The sequence below is a fragment of the Heterodontus francisci genome, unplaced genomic scaffold (genome assembly GCF_036365525.1).
Source record: "Heterodontus francisci isolate sHetFra1 unplaced genomic scaffold, sHetFra1.hap1 HAP1_SCAFFOLD_764, whole genome shotgun sequence".
NCBI lineage: Eukaryota > Metazoa > Chordata > Chondrichthyes > Heterodontiformes > Heterodontidae > Heterodontus > Heterodontus francisci.
The window spans coordinates 122,298-145,000 of NW_027140478.1; the positions used below are offsets into that span (position 1 = coordinate 122,298).

General features: G+C 44.0%; 2 protein-coding genes across 2 annotated transcripts in view; one reads left to right on the forward strand and one right to left on the reverse strand.

Moving 5' to 3' along the window:
* The window catches only part of LOC137359971 (glutamate receptor ionotropic, kainate 5-like), a gene marked incomplete at its 3' end in the record, with an annotated part of 260,230 nt that overhangs the window by 93,451 nt on the left and 144,076 nt on the right, over positions 1 to 22,703 (reverse strand). The gene's annotated exons all lie outside the window — the stretch shown is intronic.
* LOC137359972 (putative uncharacterized protein FLJ46204) lies at positions 812 to 4,018 on the forward strand (the record flags this gene model as incomplete). The annotated part of the gene is made up of 2 exons (XM_068025564.1): positions 812 to 892; positions 3,941 to 4,018. Coding segments are annotated over 2 exons (159 nt in total), but the record flags the coding sequence as incomplete, so codon positions are not given.

Consider the following 22,703-nt stretch of genomic DNA (forward strand, 5'->3'; position numbering starts at 1 on the left):
TACCCACACTCACTCTCTCACACACCCTCACCTACCCACACTCACTCAGGTACACACACTCGCTCAGATACACACACTCGCTCAGATACACACACTCGCTCAGATACACACACTCGCTCAGATACACACACACTCAGATACACACACTCACACTCTCAAACACACTCACCTACCCACACTCACTCAGATACACACACTCACACTCTCAAACACACTCACCTACCCACACTCACTCACTCACACACACTCACCTACCCACATTCACTCAGATACATACACTCACACTCTCACACACACTCACCTACCCACACTCACTCAGATACACACACTCACACTCTCAAACACACTCACCTACCCACACTCACTCAGATACACATACTCACACACACTCACCTACCCACATTCAATCAGATACACACACACATTCTCAGACACACTCACCTACCCACACACACTCTCTCACACACACACACTCAGATACACACACTCACTCAGATACACACACACATTCTCACACACACTCACCTACCCACACACACACTCACCTACCCACACTCACTCAGATACACACACTCACTCAGATACACACACTCACTCAGATACACACACTCACACTTTCACACACTCACACTTTCACACACTCACCTACCCACACTCACTCAGATACACACACTCACTCAGATACACACACTCACACTCACCTACCCACACACACTCAGATACACACACACATTCTCACACACACTCAGATACACACACTCACGCAGATACACACACACATTCTCACAGACACTCACCTACCCACACACACTCACATACCCACACTCACTCAGATACACACACTCACTCAGATACACACACACATTCTCACAGACACTCACCTACCCACACACACACTCACATACCCACACACACACTCACATACCCACACTCACTCAGATACACACACTCACCTACCCACACTCACTCAGATACACACACACTTACCTATCCACACACACTTACCTATCCACACACACTCAGATACACACACACTCAGATACACACACTCACCCAGATACACACACACACACTCAGATACACACACACTTACCTATCCACACTCACTCAGATACACACACACTCAGATACACACACACTCAGATACACACACACTCAGATGCACACACACACAGATGCACACACTCACCTACCCACACTCACTCAGAAACACACACACACTCAGATACACACATACACACCTACACACATACACACCTACCCACACTCACTCAGATACACACACTCACTCAGATACACACACTCACACTTTCACACACTCACCTACCCACACTCACTCAGATACACACACTCACTCAGATACACACACTCACACTCACCTACCCACACACACTCAGATACACACACACATTCTCACACACACTCAGATACACACACTCACGCAGATACACACACACATTCTCACAGACACTCACCTACCCACACACACTCACATACCCACACTCACTCAGATACACACACTCACTCAGATACACACACACATTCTCACAGACACTCACCTACCCACACACACACTCACATACCCACACACACACTCACATACCCACACTCACTCAGATACACACACTCACCTACCCACACTCACTCAGATACACACACACTTACCTATCCACACACACTCAGATACACACACACTCAGATACACACACTCACCCAGATACACACACACACACTCAGATACACACACACTTACCTATCCACACTCACTCAGATACACACACACTCAGATACACACACACTCAGATACACACACACTCAGATACACACACACTCAGATACACACACACACAGATGCACACACTCACCTACCCACACTCACTCAGAAACACACACACACTCAGATACACACATACACACCTACACACATACACACCTACCCACACTCACTCAGATACACACACTCACCTACTCACACTCACTCAGATACACACACTCACACTCACCTACCCACACTCACTCTCACACACACTCACATACACACACTCACACTCTCAAACACACTCACCTACCCACACTCACTCAGATACATACACTCACACTCTCACACACACTCACCTACCCACACTCACTCAGATACACACACTCACACTCTCAAACACACTCACCTACCCACACTCACTCAGATACACACACTCACAATCTCACACACACTCACCTACCCACATTCACTCAGATACACACACACACATTCTCACACACACTCACCTACCCGCACACACTCTCACACACACACACTCAGATACACACACTCAGATACACACACTCAGATACACACACTCACTCAGATACACACACTCACTCAGATACACACACACATTCTCACACACACCCACCTACCTACCCACACTCACTCAGATACACACACTCACCTACCCACACTCACTCAGATACACACACTCACTCAGATACACACACACTCACTCTCAAACACACTCACCTACCCACACTCACTCAGATACACACACTCACTCAGATACACACACTCACCTACCCACACTCACTCAGATACACACACTCTCAAACACACTCACCTACCCACACTCACTCAGATACACACACTCACACTCTCAAACACACTCACCTACCCACGCTCACTCTCACACACCCTCACCTACCCACACTCGCTCAGATACACACACTCGCTCAGATACACACACTCGCTCAGATACACACACACATTCTCACAGACACTCACCTACCCACACACACACTCACATACCCACACTCACTCAGATACACACACTCACACAGATACACACACACTCACTCAGATACACGCACACATTCTCACAGACACTCACCTACCCACACACACACTCACATACCCACACTCACTCAGATACACACACTCACCTACCCACACTCACTCAGATACACACACACTTACCTATCCACACACACTTACCTATCCACACACACTCAGATACACACACTCACCTACCCACACTCACCTACCCACACTCACTCAGATACACACACACTTACCTATCCACACTCACTCAGATACACACACACTCAGATACACACACACTCAGATACACACACACTCAGATACACACACACACCCAGATACACACACACACACTCAGATACACACACACTTACCTATCCACACTCACTCAGATACACACTCACTCAGATACACACACACTCAGATACACACACACTCAGATGCACACACACTCAGATGCACACACACTCAGATGCACACACACTCAGATGCACACACACTCACCTACCCACACTCACTCAGATACACACACACACTCAGATACACACATACCCACCTACCCACACTCACTCAGATACACACACTCACCTACTCACACTCACTCAGATACACACACTCACACTCACCTACCCACACTCACTCTCTCACACACACTCACCTACCCACATTCACTCAGATACACACACTCACACTCTCAAACACACTCACCTACCCACACTCACTCAGATACACACACTCACACTCTCAAACACACTCACCTACCCACACTCACTCAGATACACACACTCACCTACTCACACTCACTCAGATACACACACTCACACTCACCTACCCACACTCACTCTCTCACACACACTCACCTACCCACATTCACTCAGATACACACACTCACACTCTCAAACACACTCACCTACCCACACTCACTCAGATACACACACTCACACTCAGATACACACACACATTCTCACACACACTCAGATACACACACTCACGCAGATACACACACACATTCTCACAGACACTCACCTACCCACACACACACTCACCTACCCACACTCACTCACCTACCCACACTCACTCACCTACCCACACTCACTCACCTACCCACACTCACTCAGATACACACAGTCACTCAGATACACACACACACACTCAGATACACACACACACACTCAGATACACACACACACACTCAGAAACACACACACACACTCAGAAACACACACACACACTCAGATACACACACACTCAGATACACACACACTCTCACTCAGATACACACACACTCTCACTCAGATACACACACTCTCTCACTCAGATACACACACTCACCTACCCACACACACTCACCTACCCACACTCACCTCCCCACACTCACTCAGATACACACTCACTCAGATACACACACACTCACCTACCCACACTCACTCAGATACACACACACTCACTCACACTCACCCACACACACACACTCACACTCTCACAAACTTACTCAGATACACACACTCACACACACTCACCTACCCACACTCACTCAGATACACACTCAGATACACACACTCACACACCTACCCACACTCACTCAGATACACACACTCACTCAGATACACACACTCACTCAGATACACACACTGACACTCACTCACCTACCCACACTCACTCAGATGCACACACTCACCTACCCACACTCACTCAGATACACATACTTACCTGCCCACACTCACTCACACAGCACTTACACACTCACTCACATACACACACACACTCGGATACACACATTCACTCTCACACACACTCACCTACCCACACTCGCTCACACAGCATTTACACACTCACTCACATACACAAACTCACCTACCCACACTCACTCAGATGCACACATTCACTCAGATACACACACACACTCAGATACACACACACACTCAGATACACACACACACTCAGATACACACACACACTCAGATACACACACACACACTCAGATACACACACACACACTCAGATACACACACACACTCAGATACACACTCACTCACCTACCCACACTCACTCACACAGCACTTATACACTGACTCGGATACACACACTCACACTCTCACACACACTTACCTCCCCGCTCATTCACACACAATTATACACTCACACAGACTCTCACCTACCCACACACACATACACACACTTACACACTCACTCAGTTACACACACACTCACACTCTCTTACCTACCCACACATACACACACACTTACACACTCACCTACCCACACACTCGCAATTATACACACACACTCACCTACCCACACACAATTATACACTCATTCACACCCTCACACAGGTTTACCAAGCCACTCACACACACAATTACACTCATCCAGACTCACACTTACACACTCACTTAGACACAATTATACACTCACACAGACTGACAGACACACTCACCCGCACACACAATTACACTCGCACAGACTTGTACACTCATTCAGACTCACACTTACACTCACTCACACAATTGCACACTCACTTATACACTTGCACAAACTTACACACTCACTCATACATATACACACTCACGCACACGCAATTATACACTCACTTACACACACACACACACACCTATCCGAAACGCACTCTCACACACACAATTATACACTCACATACAAACTCACCTATCCACACACTCACTCACACTCACAATTATACACTCACATACACACTCACCTATCCACACACTCACTCACACTCACAATTATACACTCACATACTCACTCACCTATCCACACACTCACTCACACACACAATTATACACTCACATACACACTCACCTATCCACACACTCACTCACACCCACACAATTATACACTCACATACACACTCACCTATCCACACACTCACTCACACACACAATTATACACTCACATACTCACTCACCTATCCACACACTCACTCACACACACAATTATACACTCACATACACACTCGCCTATCCACACTCACTTAGATACACACACTCACACTCTCACACACACTCACCTACACACACTCACTCAGATACACACACTCACCTACCCACACTCACACTCAGATACACACACACACTCAGATACACACACTCTCACACACACTCACCTACCCACACTCACTCAGATACACACACACCCACACTCACTCACCTACCCACACTCACTCAGATACACACACTCACTCACCCACACTCACTCAGATACACACATTCACTCAGATACACACATTCACCTACCCACACTCACTCAGATGCACACACACATTCTCACACACACACTCACCTACCCACACTCACTCAGATACACACACACTTACCTATCCACACTCACTCAGATACACACACACACTCAGATACACACACTCACCTACCCACACTCACTCACCTACCCACACTCACTCACCTACCCACACTCACTCAGATGCACACACTCACTCAGATGCACACACACACTCAGATACACACACACATTCTCACACACACTCACCTACCCACATACACACTCACCTACCCACACTCACTCAGATACACACACTCACCTACCCACACTCAGATACCCACACTCAGATACCCACACACACTCAGATACCCACACACACTCAGATACCCACACACACTCAGATACCCACATACTCAGATACACACACTCACCTACCCACACTCACTCAGATACACACACTCACCTCCCCACACTCACTCAGATACACACACTCACCTACCCACACACACTCAGATACACACACTCACACACAGCACTGACACACTCACTCAGATACACACACTCTCACACTCACCCACAGACACACTCACACTCACACTCACTCACTTACCCACACTCACTCAGATACACACTCACTCAGATACACACACTCACACTCACTCACTCAGATACACACACTCACACTCACTCACTCAGATACACACACTCACTCACCTACCCACACTCACCCACTCAGATACACACACACACACCTACCCACACACACTCAGATACACACGCACACTCAGATACACACACTCACACACAGCACTGACACACTCACTCAGATACACACACTCTCACACTCACCCACAGACACACTCACACTCACACTCACACACCTACCCACACTCACTCAGATACACACTCACTCACCTACCCACACTCACTCAGATACACACACTCACTCACCTACCCACACTCACCCACTCAGATACACACACACACACCTACCCACACACACTCAGATACACACGCACACTCAGATACACACACACACTCAGATACACACACACACTCACACAGCACTTACACACTCACTCAGATACACACACTTACCTACCCACACTCACTCACACAGCACTTACACACTCACTCAGATACACACACTCACACTCTCACACACTCTCACCTACACACACACACTCGGATACACACACTCACTCTCACACACACTCACCTACCCACACTCACTCACACAGCACTTATACACTCACTCGGATACACACACTCACACTCTCACACACACTTACCTCCCCGCTCATTCACACACAATTATACACTCACACAGATACACACATACACACACTTACACACTCACTCAGATACACACACACTCACACTCTCTTACCTACCCACACATACACACACACTTACACACTCACCTACCCACACACTCGCAATTATACACACACTCGCAATTATACACACACACTCACCTACCCACACACAATTATACACTCATTCACACCCTCACACAGATTTACCAAGCCACTCACACACACAATTACACACTCATCCAGACTCACAATTACACACTCACTTAGACACAATTATACACTCACACAGACTGACAGACACACTCACCCGCACACACAATTACGCTCGCACAGACTTGTAAATTCATTCAGACTCACACTTACACACTCACTCACACAATTGCACACTCACTTATACACTAGCACAAACCTACACACTCACTCATACATATACACACTCACGCACACGCAATTATACACTCACTTACACACACACACACACACACCTATCCGAAACGCACTCTCACACACACAATTATACACTCAAATACACACTCACCTATCCACACGCTCACTCACACTCACAATTATACACTCACATACACACTCACCTATCCACACACTCACTCACACTCACAATTATACACTCACATACTCACTCACCTATCCACACACTCACTCACACACACAATTATACACTCACAGACACACTCACCTATCCACACACTCACTCACACACACAATTATACACTCACATACACACTCACCTATCCACACACTCACTCACACACACAATTATACACTCACATACACACTCACCTATCCACACACTCACTCACACACACAATTATACACTCACATACACACTCACCTATCCACATACTCACTCACACTCACAATTCTACACTCACATACACACTCACCTATCCACATACTCACTCACACTCACAATTCTACACTCACATACACACTCACCTATCCACACACTCACTCATACACACAATTATACACTCACATACTCACTCAGCTATCCACACACTCACACATATTCACTCACCTATCCACACACTCACTCACACTCACAATTATACACTCACATACACACTCACCTATCCACAAACAATTATACAATCACATACTCACTCACCTATCCACACACTCACCCACACACACAATTATACACTCACCTATCCACACACAATTATACACTCACATACTCACTCACCTATCCACACACTCACTCACACTCACAATTATACACTCACAAACACACTCACCTATCCACACACAATTATACACTCACATACACACTCACCTATCCACACACTCACTCACACACACAATTATACACTCACACACACACTCACCTATCCACACACTGACTCACACTCACATGCACAGTTACCTATCCACACACTCACTCACACTCACAATTATACACTCACATACACACTCACCTATCCACACACTCACTCACACTCACACTTATACACTCACATACACACTCACTCACACACACAATTATACACTCACATACACACTCACCTATCCACACACTCACACACACACAATTATAGACTCACATACACACTCACCTATCCACACACTCACTCACACACACAATTATACACTCACATACACACTCACCTATCCACACACAATTATACACTCACATACACACTCACCTATCCACACACAATTATACACTCACATACTCACTCACCTATCCACACACTCACAATTGTACACTCACATACACACTCACCTATCCACACACGCACTCACACTCACAATTATACACTCACATACACACTCACTCACACACACAATTATACACTCACATACTCACTCACCTATCCACACACTCACTCACACACACACAATTATACACTCACATACACACTCACCTATCCACACACACTATTATACACTCACATACACACTCACCTATCCACACACTCACTCACACACACAATTATACACTCACATACACACTCACCTATCCACACACTCACTCACACACACAACTATACACTCACATACGCACTCACCTATCCACACACTCACTCACACACTAAATTATACACTCACATACTCACTCACCTATCCACACACTCACTCACACACACAATTATACACTCACACTCACCCATCCACAGACTCACTCACACTCACAATTCTACACTCACCTATCCACATACTCACGCACAATTATACACTCACATACTCACTCACCTATCCACACACTCACTCACACACACACAATTATACACTCACATACTCACTCACCTATCCACGCACTCACTCACTCACACACAATTATACACTCACATACTCACTCACCGATCCACACACTCACTCACACACTCAATTATACACTCACATACTCACTCACCTATCCACACACTCACTCACACACTCAATTATACACTCACTTACTCACTCACCTATCCACACACTCACTCACACTCACATACTCACTCACCTATCCACACACTCACTCACACACACAATTATACACTCACATACACACTCACCTATCCACACACTCACTCATGCTCATAATTATACACTCACATACTCACTCACCTATCCACACACTCACTCTCACACGCAATTATACACTCACATACTCACTCACCTATCCGCACACTCACTCACACACACAATTATACACACACATACTCACTCACCTATCCACACACTCACTCACACTCACAATTATACACTCACATACACACTCACCTATCCACACACAATTATCCACTCACATACTCACTCACCTATCCACACACACAATTATACACTCACATACACACTCACCTATCCACACACTCACTCACACTCACAATTATACACTCACGTACACACTCACCTATCCACACACAATTATACACTCACATACTCACTCACCTATCCACACACTCACTCACACACACAATTATACACTCACATACTCACTCACCTATCCACACACTCACTCACATACTCACTCACCTATCCACACACACAATTATACACTCACATACACACTCACCTATCCACACACTCACTCACACTCACAATTATACACTCACGTACACACTCACTCACACACACAATTATACACTCACATACACACTCACCTATCCACACACAATTATACACTCACATACTCACTCACCTATCCACACACTCACTCACACACACAATTATACACTCACATACACACTCACCTATCCACACACTCACTCACACACACAACTATACACTCACATACACACTCACCTATCCACACACTCACACACTAAATTATACACTCACATACTCACTCACCTATCCACACACTCACTCACACACACAATTGTGCACTCACACTCACCCATCCACATACTCACTCACACTCACAATTCTACACTCACATACACACTCACCTATCCACATACTCACGCACAATTATACACTCACATACTCACTCACCTATCCACACACTCACTCACAATTATACACTCACATACTTACTCACCTATCCACACACTCACTCACACACACAATTATACACTCACATACTCACTCACCTATCCACACACTCACTCACTCACACACAATTATACACTCACATACTCACTCACCGATCAACACACGCACTCACACTCACAATTATACACACACCTACTCACTCACCTATCCACACACTCACTCACACTCACAATTATACACTCACAAACACACTCACCTATCCACACACTCACTCACACACTCAATTATACACTCACATACTCACTCACCTATCCACACAATCACTCACACACACAATTATACACTCACACACCTATCCACACACTCACTCACATACTCACTCACCTATCCACACACACAATTATACACTCACATACACACTCACCTATCCACACACTCACTCACACTAACAATTATACACTCACGTACACACTCACTCACACACACAATTATACACTCACATACACACTCACCTATCCACACACTCACTCACACTCACAATTATACACTCACATACACTCACCTATCTACACTCACATACACACTCACCTATCCACACACTCACTCACACACACAATTATACACTCAGATACACACTCACCTATCCACACACTCACTCACACACACAATTATACACTCACATACACACTCACCTATCCACACACTCACTCACACACACAATTATACACTCACATACACACTCACCTATCCACACACAATTATACACTCACATACACACTCACCTATCCACACACTCACTCATGCTCACAATTATACACTCACATACTCACTCACTCACACAATTATACACTCACATACTCACTCACCTATCCACACACTCACTCACACACACAATTATACATTCACATACACACTCACTCACACACAATTATACACTCACATACACACTCACCTATCCACACACTCACTCACACTCACAATTATACACTCACATACACACTCACCTATCCACACACTCACTCACACTCACAATTATACACTCTCATACACACTCACTCACACACACAATTATACACTCACATACACACTCACCTATCCACACACTCACTCACACACACAATTATACATTCACATACTCACTCACGTATCCACACACTCACTCACACACACAATTATACACTCACATACTCACTCACCGATCCACACACTCACTCACACACACAATTATACACTCACAGACACACTCACCTGTCCACACACAATTATACACTCACATACACACTCACCTATCCACACACTCACTCACACACACAATTATACACTCACATACTCACCTATCCACACACTCACACACTCAATTATACACTCACATACTCACTCACCTATCCACACACTCACTCACACACTCAATTATACACACACATACTCACTCACCTATCCACACACTCACTCACACACACAATTATACACTCACATACTCACTCACCTGTCCACACACTCACTCACACACACAATTATACATTCACATACTCACTCACCTATCCACACACTCACTCACACACACAATTATACACTCACATACACACTCACCTATCCACACACAATTATACACTCACATACACACTCACCTATCCACACACTCACTCACACACTCACCTATCCACACACTCACTCACACACTCACCTATCCACACACTCACTCACACTCACAATTATACACTCTCATACACACTCACTCACACACACAATTATACACTCACATACACACTCACCTATCCGCACACTCACTCACACTCACAATTATACACTCACATACACACTCACCTATCCACACACTCACTCACACTCACAATTATACATTCACATACTCACTCACCTATCCACACACTCACTCACACACACAATTATACACTCACATACACACTCACCTATCCACACACAATTATACACTCACATACACACTCACCTATCCACACACTCACTCACACACTCACCTATCCACACACTCACTCACACACTCACCTATCCACACACTCACTCACACTCACAATTATACACTCACATACACACTCACCTATCCACACACTCACACACTCACAATTATACACTCACATACACACTCACTCACACACACAATTATACACTCACATACTCACTCACCTATCCACACACTCACTCACACACAGTTATACACTCACAAACACACTCACCTATCCACACACTCACTCACACTCACAATTATACACTTACATACACACTCACCTATCCACACACTCACTCACACTCACAATTATACACTCACATACTCACTCACCTATCCACACACTCACTCACACACACAATTATACACACACATACTCACTCACCTATCCACACACTCACTCACACTCACAATTATACACTCACATACACACTCACCTATCCACACACAATTATCCACTCACATACTCACTCACCTATCCACACACACAATTATACACTCACATACACACTCACCTATCCACACACTCACTCACACACACAATTATACACTCACATGCACACTCACCTATCCACACACAATTATACACACACATACTCACTCACCTATCCACACACTCACTCACACTCACAATTATACACTCACATACACACTCACCTATCCACACACTCACTCACACTCACAATTATACACTCACATACTCACTCACCTATCCACACACTCACTCACACTCACAATTATACACTCACATACTCACTCACCTATCCACACACTCACTCACACTCACAATTATACACTCACATACACACTCACCTGTCCACACACTCACTCACACACACAATTATACACTCACATACACACTCACCTATCCACACACAATTATACACTCACATACACACTCACCTGTCCACACACTCACTCACACTCACAATTATACACTCACATACTCACTCACCTATCCCCACACACACTCACACACACAATTATACATTCACATACTCACTCACCTATCCACACACTCACTCACACACACAATTATACACTCACATACTCACTCACCTATCCACACACTCACTCTCACTCACATACACACTCACCTATCCACACACTCACTCACACTCACAATTGTACACTCACATACACACTCACCTATCCACACACTCACTCACACTCACAATTATACACTCACATACACACTCACCTATCCACACACTCACTCACACACACAATTATACACTCACATACACACTCATCTATCCACACACTCACTCAAGCTCATAATTATACACTCACATACACACTCACCTATCCACACACTCACTCATACTCACAATTATACACTCACATACTCACTCACCTATCCACACACTCACTCACACACTAAATTATACACTCACATACTCACTCACCTATCCACACACTCACTCACACACACAATTATACACTCACATATACACTCACCTCTCCACACACAATTATACACTCACATACACACTCACCTATCCACACACTCACTCACACACTCACCTATCCACACACTCACTCACTCACACTCACAATTATACACTCACATACACACTCACCTATCCACACACTCACTCACACTCACAATTATACACTCACATACACACTCACTCACACACACAATTATACACTCACATACTCACTCACCTATCCACACAATCACTCACACACACAGTTATACACTCACATACTCACTCACCTATCCACACACTCACTCACACACACAATTATGCACACACATAGTCACTCACCTATCCACACACTCACTCACACTCACAATTATACACTCACATACACACTCACCTATCCACTCACAATTATCCACTCACATACTCACTCACCTATCCACACACACAATTATACACTCACATACACACTCACCTATCCACACACTTACTCACACACACAATTATACACTCACATACACACTCACCTATCCACACACTCACTCACACTCACAATTATACACTCACATACACACTCACCTATCCACACACTCACTCACACTCACAATTATACACTCACATACACACTCACCTATCCACACACTCACTCACACTCACAATTATACACTCACATACACACTCACTCACACACACAATTATACACTCACATACTCACTCACCTATCCACACAATCACTCACACACACAGTTATACACTCACATACACACCCACCTATCCACACACTCACTCACACTCACAATTATACACTCACATACACACTCACCTATCCACACACTCACTCACATTCACAATTATACACTCACATACACACTCACCTATCCACACACTCACTCACACTCACAATTATACACTCACATACTCACTCACCTATCCACACACTCACTCACAAACACAATTATGCACACACATAGTCACTCACCTATCCACACACTCACTCACACTCACAATTATACACTCACATACACACTCACCTATCCACACACAATTATCCACTCACATACTCACTCACCTATCCACACACACAATTATACACTCACATACACACTCACCTATCCACACACTCACTCACACACACAATTATACACTCACATACACACTCACCTATCCACACACTCACTCACACTCACAATTATACACTCACATACACACTCACCTATCCACACACAATTATCCACTCACATACTCACTCACCTATCCACACACACAATTATACACTCACATACACACTCACCTATCCACATACTCACTCACACTCACAATTATACACTCACATACGCACTCACCTATCCACACACTCACTCACACTCACAATTATACACTCTCATACACACTCACTCACACACACAATTATACACTCACATACACACTCACCTATCCACACACTCACTCACACACACAATTATACACTCACATACACACTCACCTATCCACACACTCACTCACACTCACAATTATACACTCACATACTCACTCACCGATCCACACACTCACTCACACACACAATTATACACTCACATACACACTCACCTATCCACACACTCACTCACACACACAACTATACACTCACATACACACTCACCTATCCACACACTCACACACTAAATTATACACTCACATACTCACTCACCTATCCACACACTCACTCACACACACAATTGTGCACTCACACTCACCCATCCACATACTCACTCACACTCACAATTCTACACTCACATACACACTCACCTATCCACATACTCACGCACAATTATACACTCACATACTCACTCACCTATCCACACACTCACTCACAATTATACACTCACATACTTACTCACCTATCCACACACTCACTCACACACACAATTATACACTCACATACTCACTCACCTATCCACACACTCACTCACTCACACACAATTATACACTCACATACTCACTCACCGATCAACACACGCACTCACACTCACAATTATACACACACCTACTCACTCACCTATCCACACACTCACTCACACTCACAATTATACACTCACAAACACACTCACCTATCCACACACTCACTCACACACTCAATTATACACTCACATACTCACTCACCTATCCACACAATCACTCACACACACAATTATACACTCACACACCTATCCACACACTCACTCACATACTCACTCACCTATCCACACACACAATTATACACTCACATACACACTCACCTATCCACACACTCACTCACACTAACAATTATACACTCACGTACACACTCACTCACACACACAATTATACACTCACATACACACTCACCTATCCACACACTCACTCACACTCACAATTATACACTCACATACACTCACCTATCTACACTCACATACACACTCACCTATCCACACACTCACTCACACACACAATTATACACTCAGATACACACTCACCTATCCACACACTCACTCACACACACAATTATACACTCACATACACACTCACCTATCCACACACTCACTCACACACACAATTATACACTCACATACACACTCACCTATCCACACACTCACTCATGCTCACAATTATACACTCACATACTCACTCACTCACACAATTATACACTCACATACTCACTCACCTATCCACACACTCACTCACACACACAATTATACATTCACATACACACTCACTCACACACAATTATACACTCACATACACACTCACCTATCCACACACTCACTCACACTCACAATTATACACTCACATACACACTCACCTATCCACACACTCACTCACACTCACAATTATACACTCTCATACACACTCACTCACACACACAATTATACACTCACATACACACTCACCTATCCACACACTCACTCACACACACAATTATACATTCACATACTCACTCACGTATCCACACACTCACTCACACACACAATTATACACTCACATACTCACTCACCGATCCACACACTCACTCACACACACAATTATACACTCACAGACACACTCACCTGTCCACACACAATTATACACTCACATACACACTCACCTATCCACACACTCACTCACACACACAATTATACACTCACATACTCACCTATCCACACACTCACACACTCAATTATACACTCACATACTCACTCACCTATCCACACACTCACTCACACACTCAATTATACACACACATACTCACTCACCTATCCACACACTCACTCACACACACAATTATACACTCACATACTCACTCACCTGTCCACACACTCACTCACACACACAATTATACATTCACATACTCACTCACCTATCCACACACTCACTCACACACACAATTATACACTCACATACACACTCACCTATCCACACACAATTATACACTCACATACACACTCACCTATCCACACACTCACTCACACACTCACCTATCCACACACTCACTCACACACTCACCTATCCACACACTCACTCACACTCACAATTATACACTCTCATACACACTCACTCACACACACAATTATACACTCACATACACACTCACCTATCCGCACACTCACTCACACTCACAATTATACACTCACATACACACTCACCTATCCACACACTCACTCACACTCACAATTATACATTCACATACTCACTCACCTATCCACACACTCACTCACACACACAATTATACACTCACATACACACTCACCTATCCACACACAATTATACACTCACATACACACTCACCTATCCACACACTCACCTATCCACACACTCACTCACACACTCACCTATCCACACACTCACTCACACTCACAATTATACACTCACATACACACTCACCTATCCACACACTCACACACTCACAATTATACACTCACATACACACTCACTCACACACACAATTATACACTCACATACTCACTCACCTATCCACACACTCACTCACACACAGTTATACACTCACAAACACACTCACCTATCCACACACTCACTCACACTCACAATTATACACTTACATACACACTCACCTATCCACACACTCACTCACACTCACAATTATACACTCACATACTCACTCACCTATCCACACACTCACTCACACACACAATTATACACACACATACTCACTCACCTATCCACACACTCACTCACACTCACAATTATACACTCACATACACACTCACCTATCCACACACAATTATCCACTCACATACTCACTCACCTATCCACACACACAATTATACACTCACATACACACTCACCTATCCACACACTCACTCACACACACAATTATACACTCACATGCACACTCACCTATCCACACACAATTATACACACACATACTCACTCACCTATCCACACACTCACTCACACTCACAATTATACACTCACATACACACTCACCTATCCACACACTCACTCACACTCACAATTATACACTCACATACTCACTCACCTATCCACACACTCACTCACACTCACAATTATACACTCACATACTCACTCACCTATCCACACACTCACTCACACTCACAATTATACACTCACATACACACTCACCTGTCCACACACTCACTCACACACACAATTATACACTCACATACACACTCACCTATCCACACACAATTATACACTCACATACACACTCACCTGTCCACACACTCACTCACACTCACAATTATACACTCACATACTCACTCACCTATCCCCACACACACTCACACACACAATTATACATTCACATACTCACTCACCTATCCACACACTCACTCACACACACAATTATACACTCACATACTCACTCACCTATCCACACACTCACTCTCACTCACATACACACTCACCTATCCACACACTCACTCACACTCACAATTGTACACTCACATACACACTCACCTATCCACACACTCACTCACACTCACAATTATACACTCACATACACACTCACCTATCCACACACTCACTCACACACACAATTATACACTCACATACACACTCATCTATCCACACACTCACTCAAGCTCATAATTATACACTCACATACACACTCACCTATCCACACACTCACTCATACTCACAATTATACACTCACATACTCACTCACCTATCCACACACTCACTCACACACTAAATTATACACTCACATACTCACTCACCTATCCACACACTCACTCACACACACAATTATACACTCACATATACACTCACCTCTCCACACACAATTATACACTCACATACACACTCACCTATCCACACACTCACTCACACACTCACCTATCCACACACTCACTCACTCACACTCACAATTATACACTCACATACACACTCACCTATCCACACACTCACTCACACTCACAATTATACACTCACATACACACTCACTCACACACACAATTATACACTCACATACTCACTCACCTATCCACACAATCACTCACACACACAGTTATACACTCACATACTCACTCACCTATCCACACACTCACTCACACACACAATTATGCACACACATAGTCACTCACCTATCCACACACTCACTCACACTCACAATTATACACTCACATACACACTCACCTATCCACTCACAATTATCCACTCACATACTCACTCACCTATCCACACACACAATTATACACTCACATACACACTCACCTATCCACACACTTACTCACACACACAATTATACACTCACATACACACTCACCTATCCACACACTCACTCACACTCACAATTATACACTCACATACACACTCACCTATCCACACACTCACTCACACTCACAATTATACACTCACATACACACTCACCTATCCACACACTCACTCACACTCACAATTATACACTCACATACACACTCACTCACACACACAATTATACACTCACATACTCACTCACCTATCCACACAATCACTCACACACACAGTTATACACTCACATACACACCCACCTATCCACACACTCACTCACACTCACAATTATACACTCACATACACACTCACCTATCCACACACTCACTCACATTCACAATTATACACTCACATACACACTCACCTATCCACACACTCACTCACACTCACAATTATACACTCACATACTCACTCACCTATCCACACACTCACTCACAAACACAATTATGCACACACATAGTCACTCACCTATCCACACACTCACTCACACTCACAATTATACACTCACATACACACTCACCTATCCACACACAATTATCCACTCACATACTCACTCACCTATCCACACACACAATTATACACTCACATACACACTCACCTATCCACACACTCACTCACACACACAATTATACACTCACATACACACTCACCTATCCACACACTCACTCACACTCACAATTATACACTCACATACACACTCACCTATCCACACACAATTATCCACTCACATACTCACTCACCTATCCACACACACAATTATACACTCACATACACACTCACCTATCCACATACTCACTCACACTCACAATTATACACTCACATACGCACTCACCTATCCACACACTCACTCACACTCACAATTATACACTCTCATACACACTCACTCACACACACAATTATACACTCACATACACACTCACCTATCCACACACTCACTCACACACACAATTATACACTCACATACACACTCACCTATCCACACACTCACTCACACTCACAATTATACACTCACATACTCACTCACCGATCCACACACTCACTCACACACACAATTATACACTCACATACACACTCACCTATCCACACACTCACTCACACTCACAATTATACACTCACATACTCACTCACCTATCCACACACTCACTCACACACTAAATTATACACTCACATACTCACTCACCTATCCACACACTCACTCACACACACAATTATACACTCACATACACACTCACCTATCCACACACTCACTCACACACTCAATTATACACTCACATACACACTCACCTATCCACACACTCACTCACACACACAATTATACACTCACATACACACTCACCTATCCACACACTCACTCACACACTCAATTATACACTCACATACACACTCACCTATCCACACACTCACTCACACTCACAATTATACACTCACATGCTCACTCACCGATCCACACACTCACTCACACACTCAATTATACACTCACATACACACTCACCTATCCACACACTCACTCACACACACAATTATACACTCACATACTCACTCACCTATCCACACACTCACTCACACACAGTTATACACTCACATACACACTCACCTATCCACACACTCACTCACACTCACAATTATACACTCACATACACACTCACCTATCCACACACTCACACTCACAATTATACACTCACATACTCACTCACCTATCCACACACTCACTCACACACACAATTATGCACACACATAGTCACTCACCTATCCACACACTCACTCACACTCACAATTATACACTCACATACACACTCACCTATCCACACACACAATTATACACTCACATACACACTCACCTATCCACACACTCACTCACACACACAATTATACACTCACATACACACTCACCTATCCACACACTCACTCACACTCACAATTATACACTCACATACACACTCACCTATCCACACACAATTATCCACTCACATACTCACTCACCTATCCACACACACAATTATACACTCACATACACACTCACCTATCCACACACTCACTCACACTCACAATTATACACTCACATACTCACTCACCTATCCACACACTCACTCACTCACACTAAATTATACACTCACATACTCACTCACCTATCCACACACTCACTCACACACACAATTATAAACTCACATACACACTCACCTATCCACACACTCACTCACACACACAATTATACACTCACATACACACTCACCTATCCACACACTCACTCACACACAATTATACACTCGCATACACACTCACCTATCCACACACTCACTCACGCTCACAATTATACACTCACATACACACTCACCTATCCACACACTCACTCACGCTCACAATTATACACTCACATACACACTCACCTATCCACACACTCACTCACACACTCAATTATACACTCACATACACACTCACTCACACACACAATTATACACTCACATACACACTCACCTATCCACACACTCACTCACACACTCAATTATACACACTCACCTATCCACACACTCACAATTATACACTCACATACTCACTCACCTATCCACACACAATTATACACTCACATACTCACTCACCTATCCACACACTCACTCACACACTAAATTATACACTCACATACACACTCACCTATCCACACACTCACTCACACACTCACACAGACTCAAGTAACCACACGCTTACTCACACACAGAATTAGATACTTTGTTACAGATGCGGACATGCACCCAAACCTACACACACTCCCACATCCTCACCTACCGACACACTCAGTCACACAATCACAC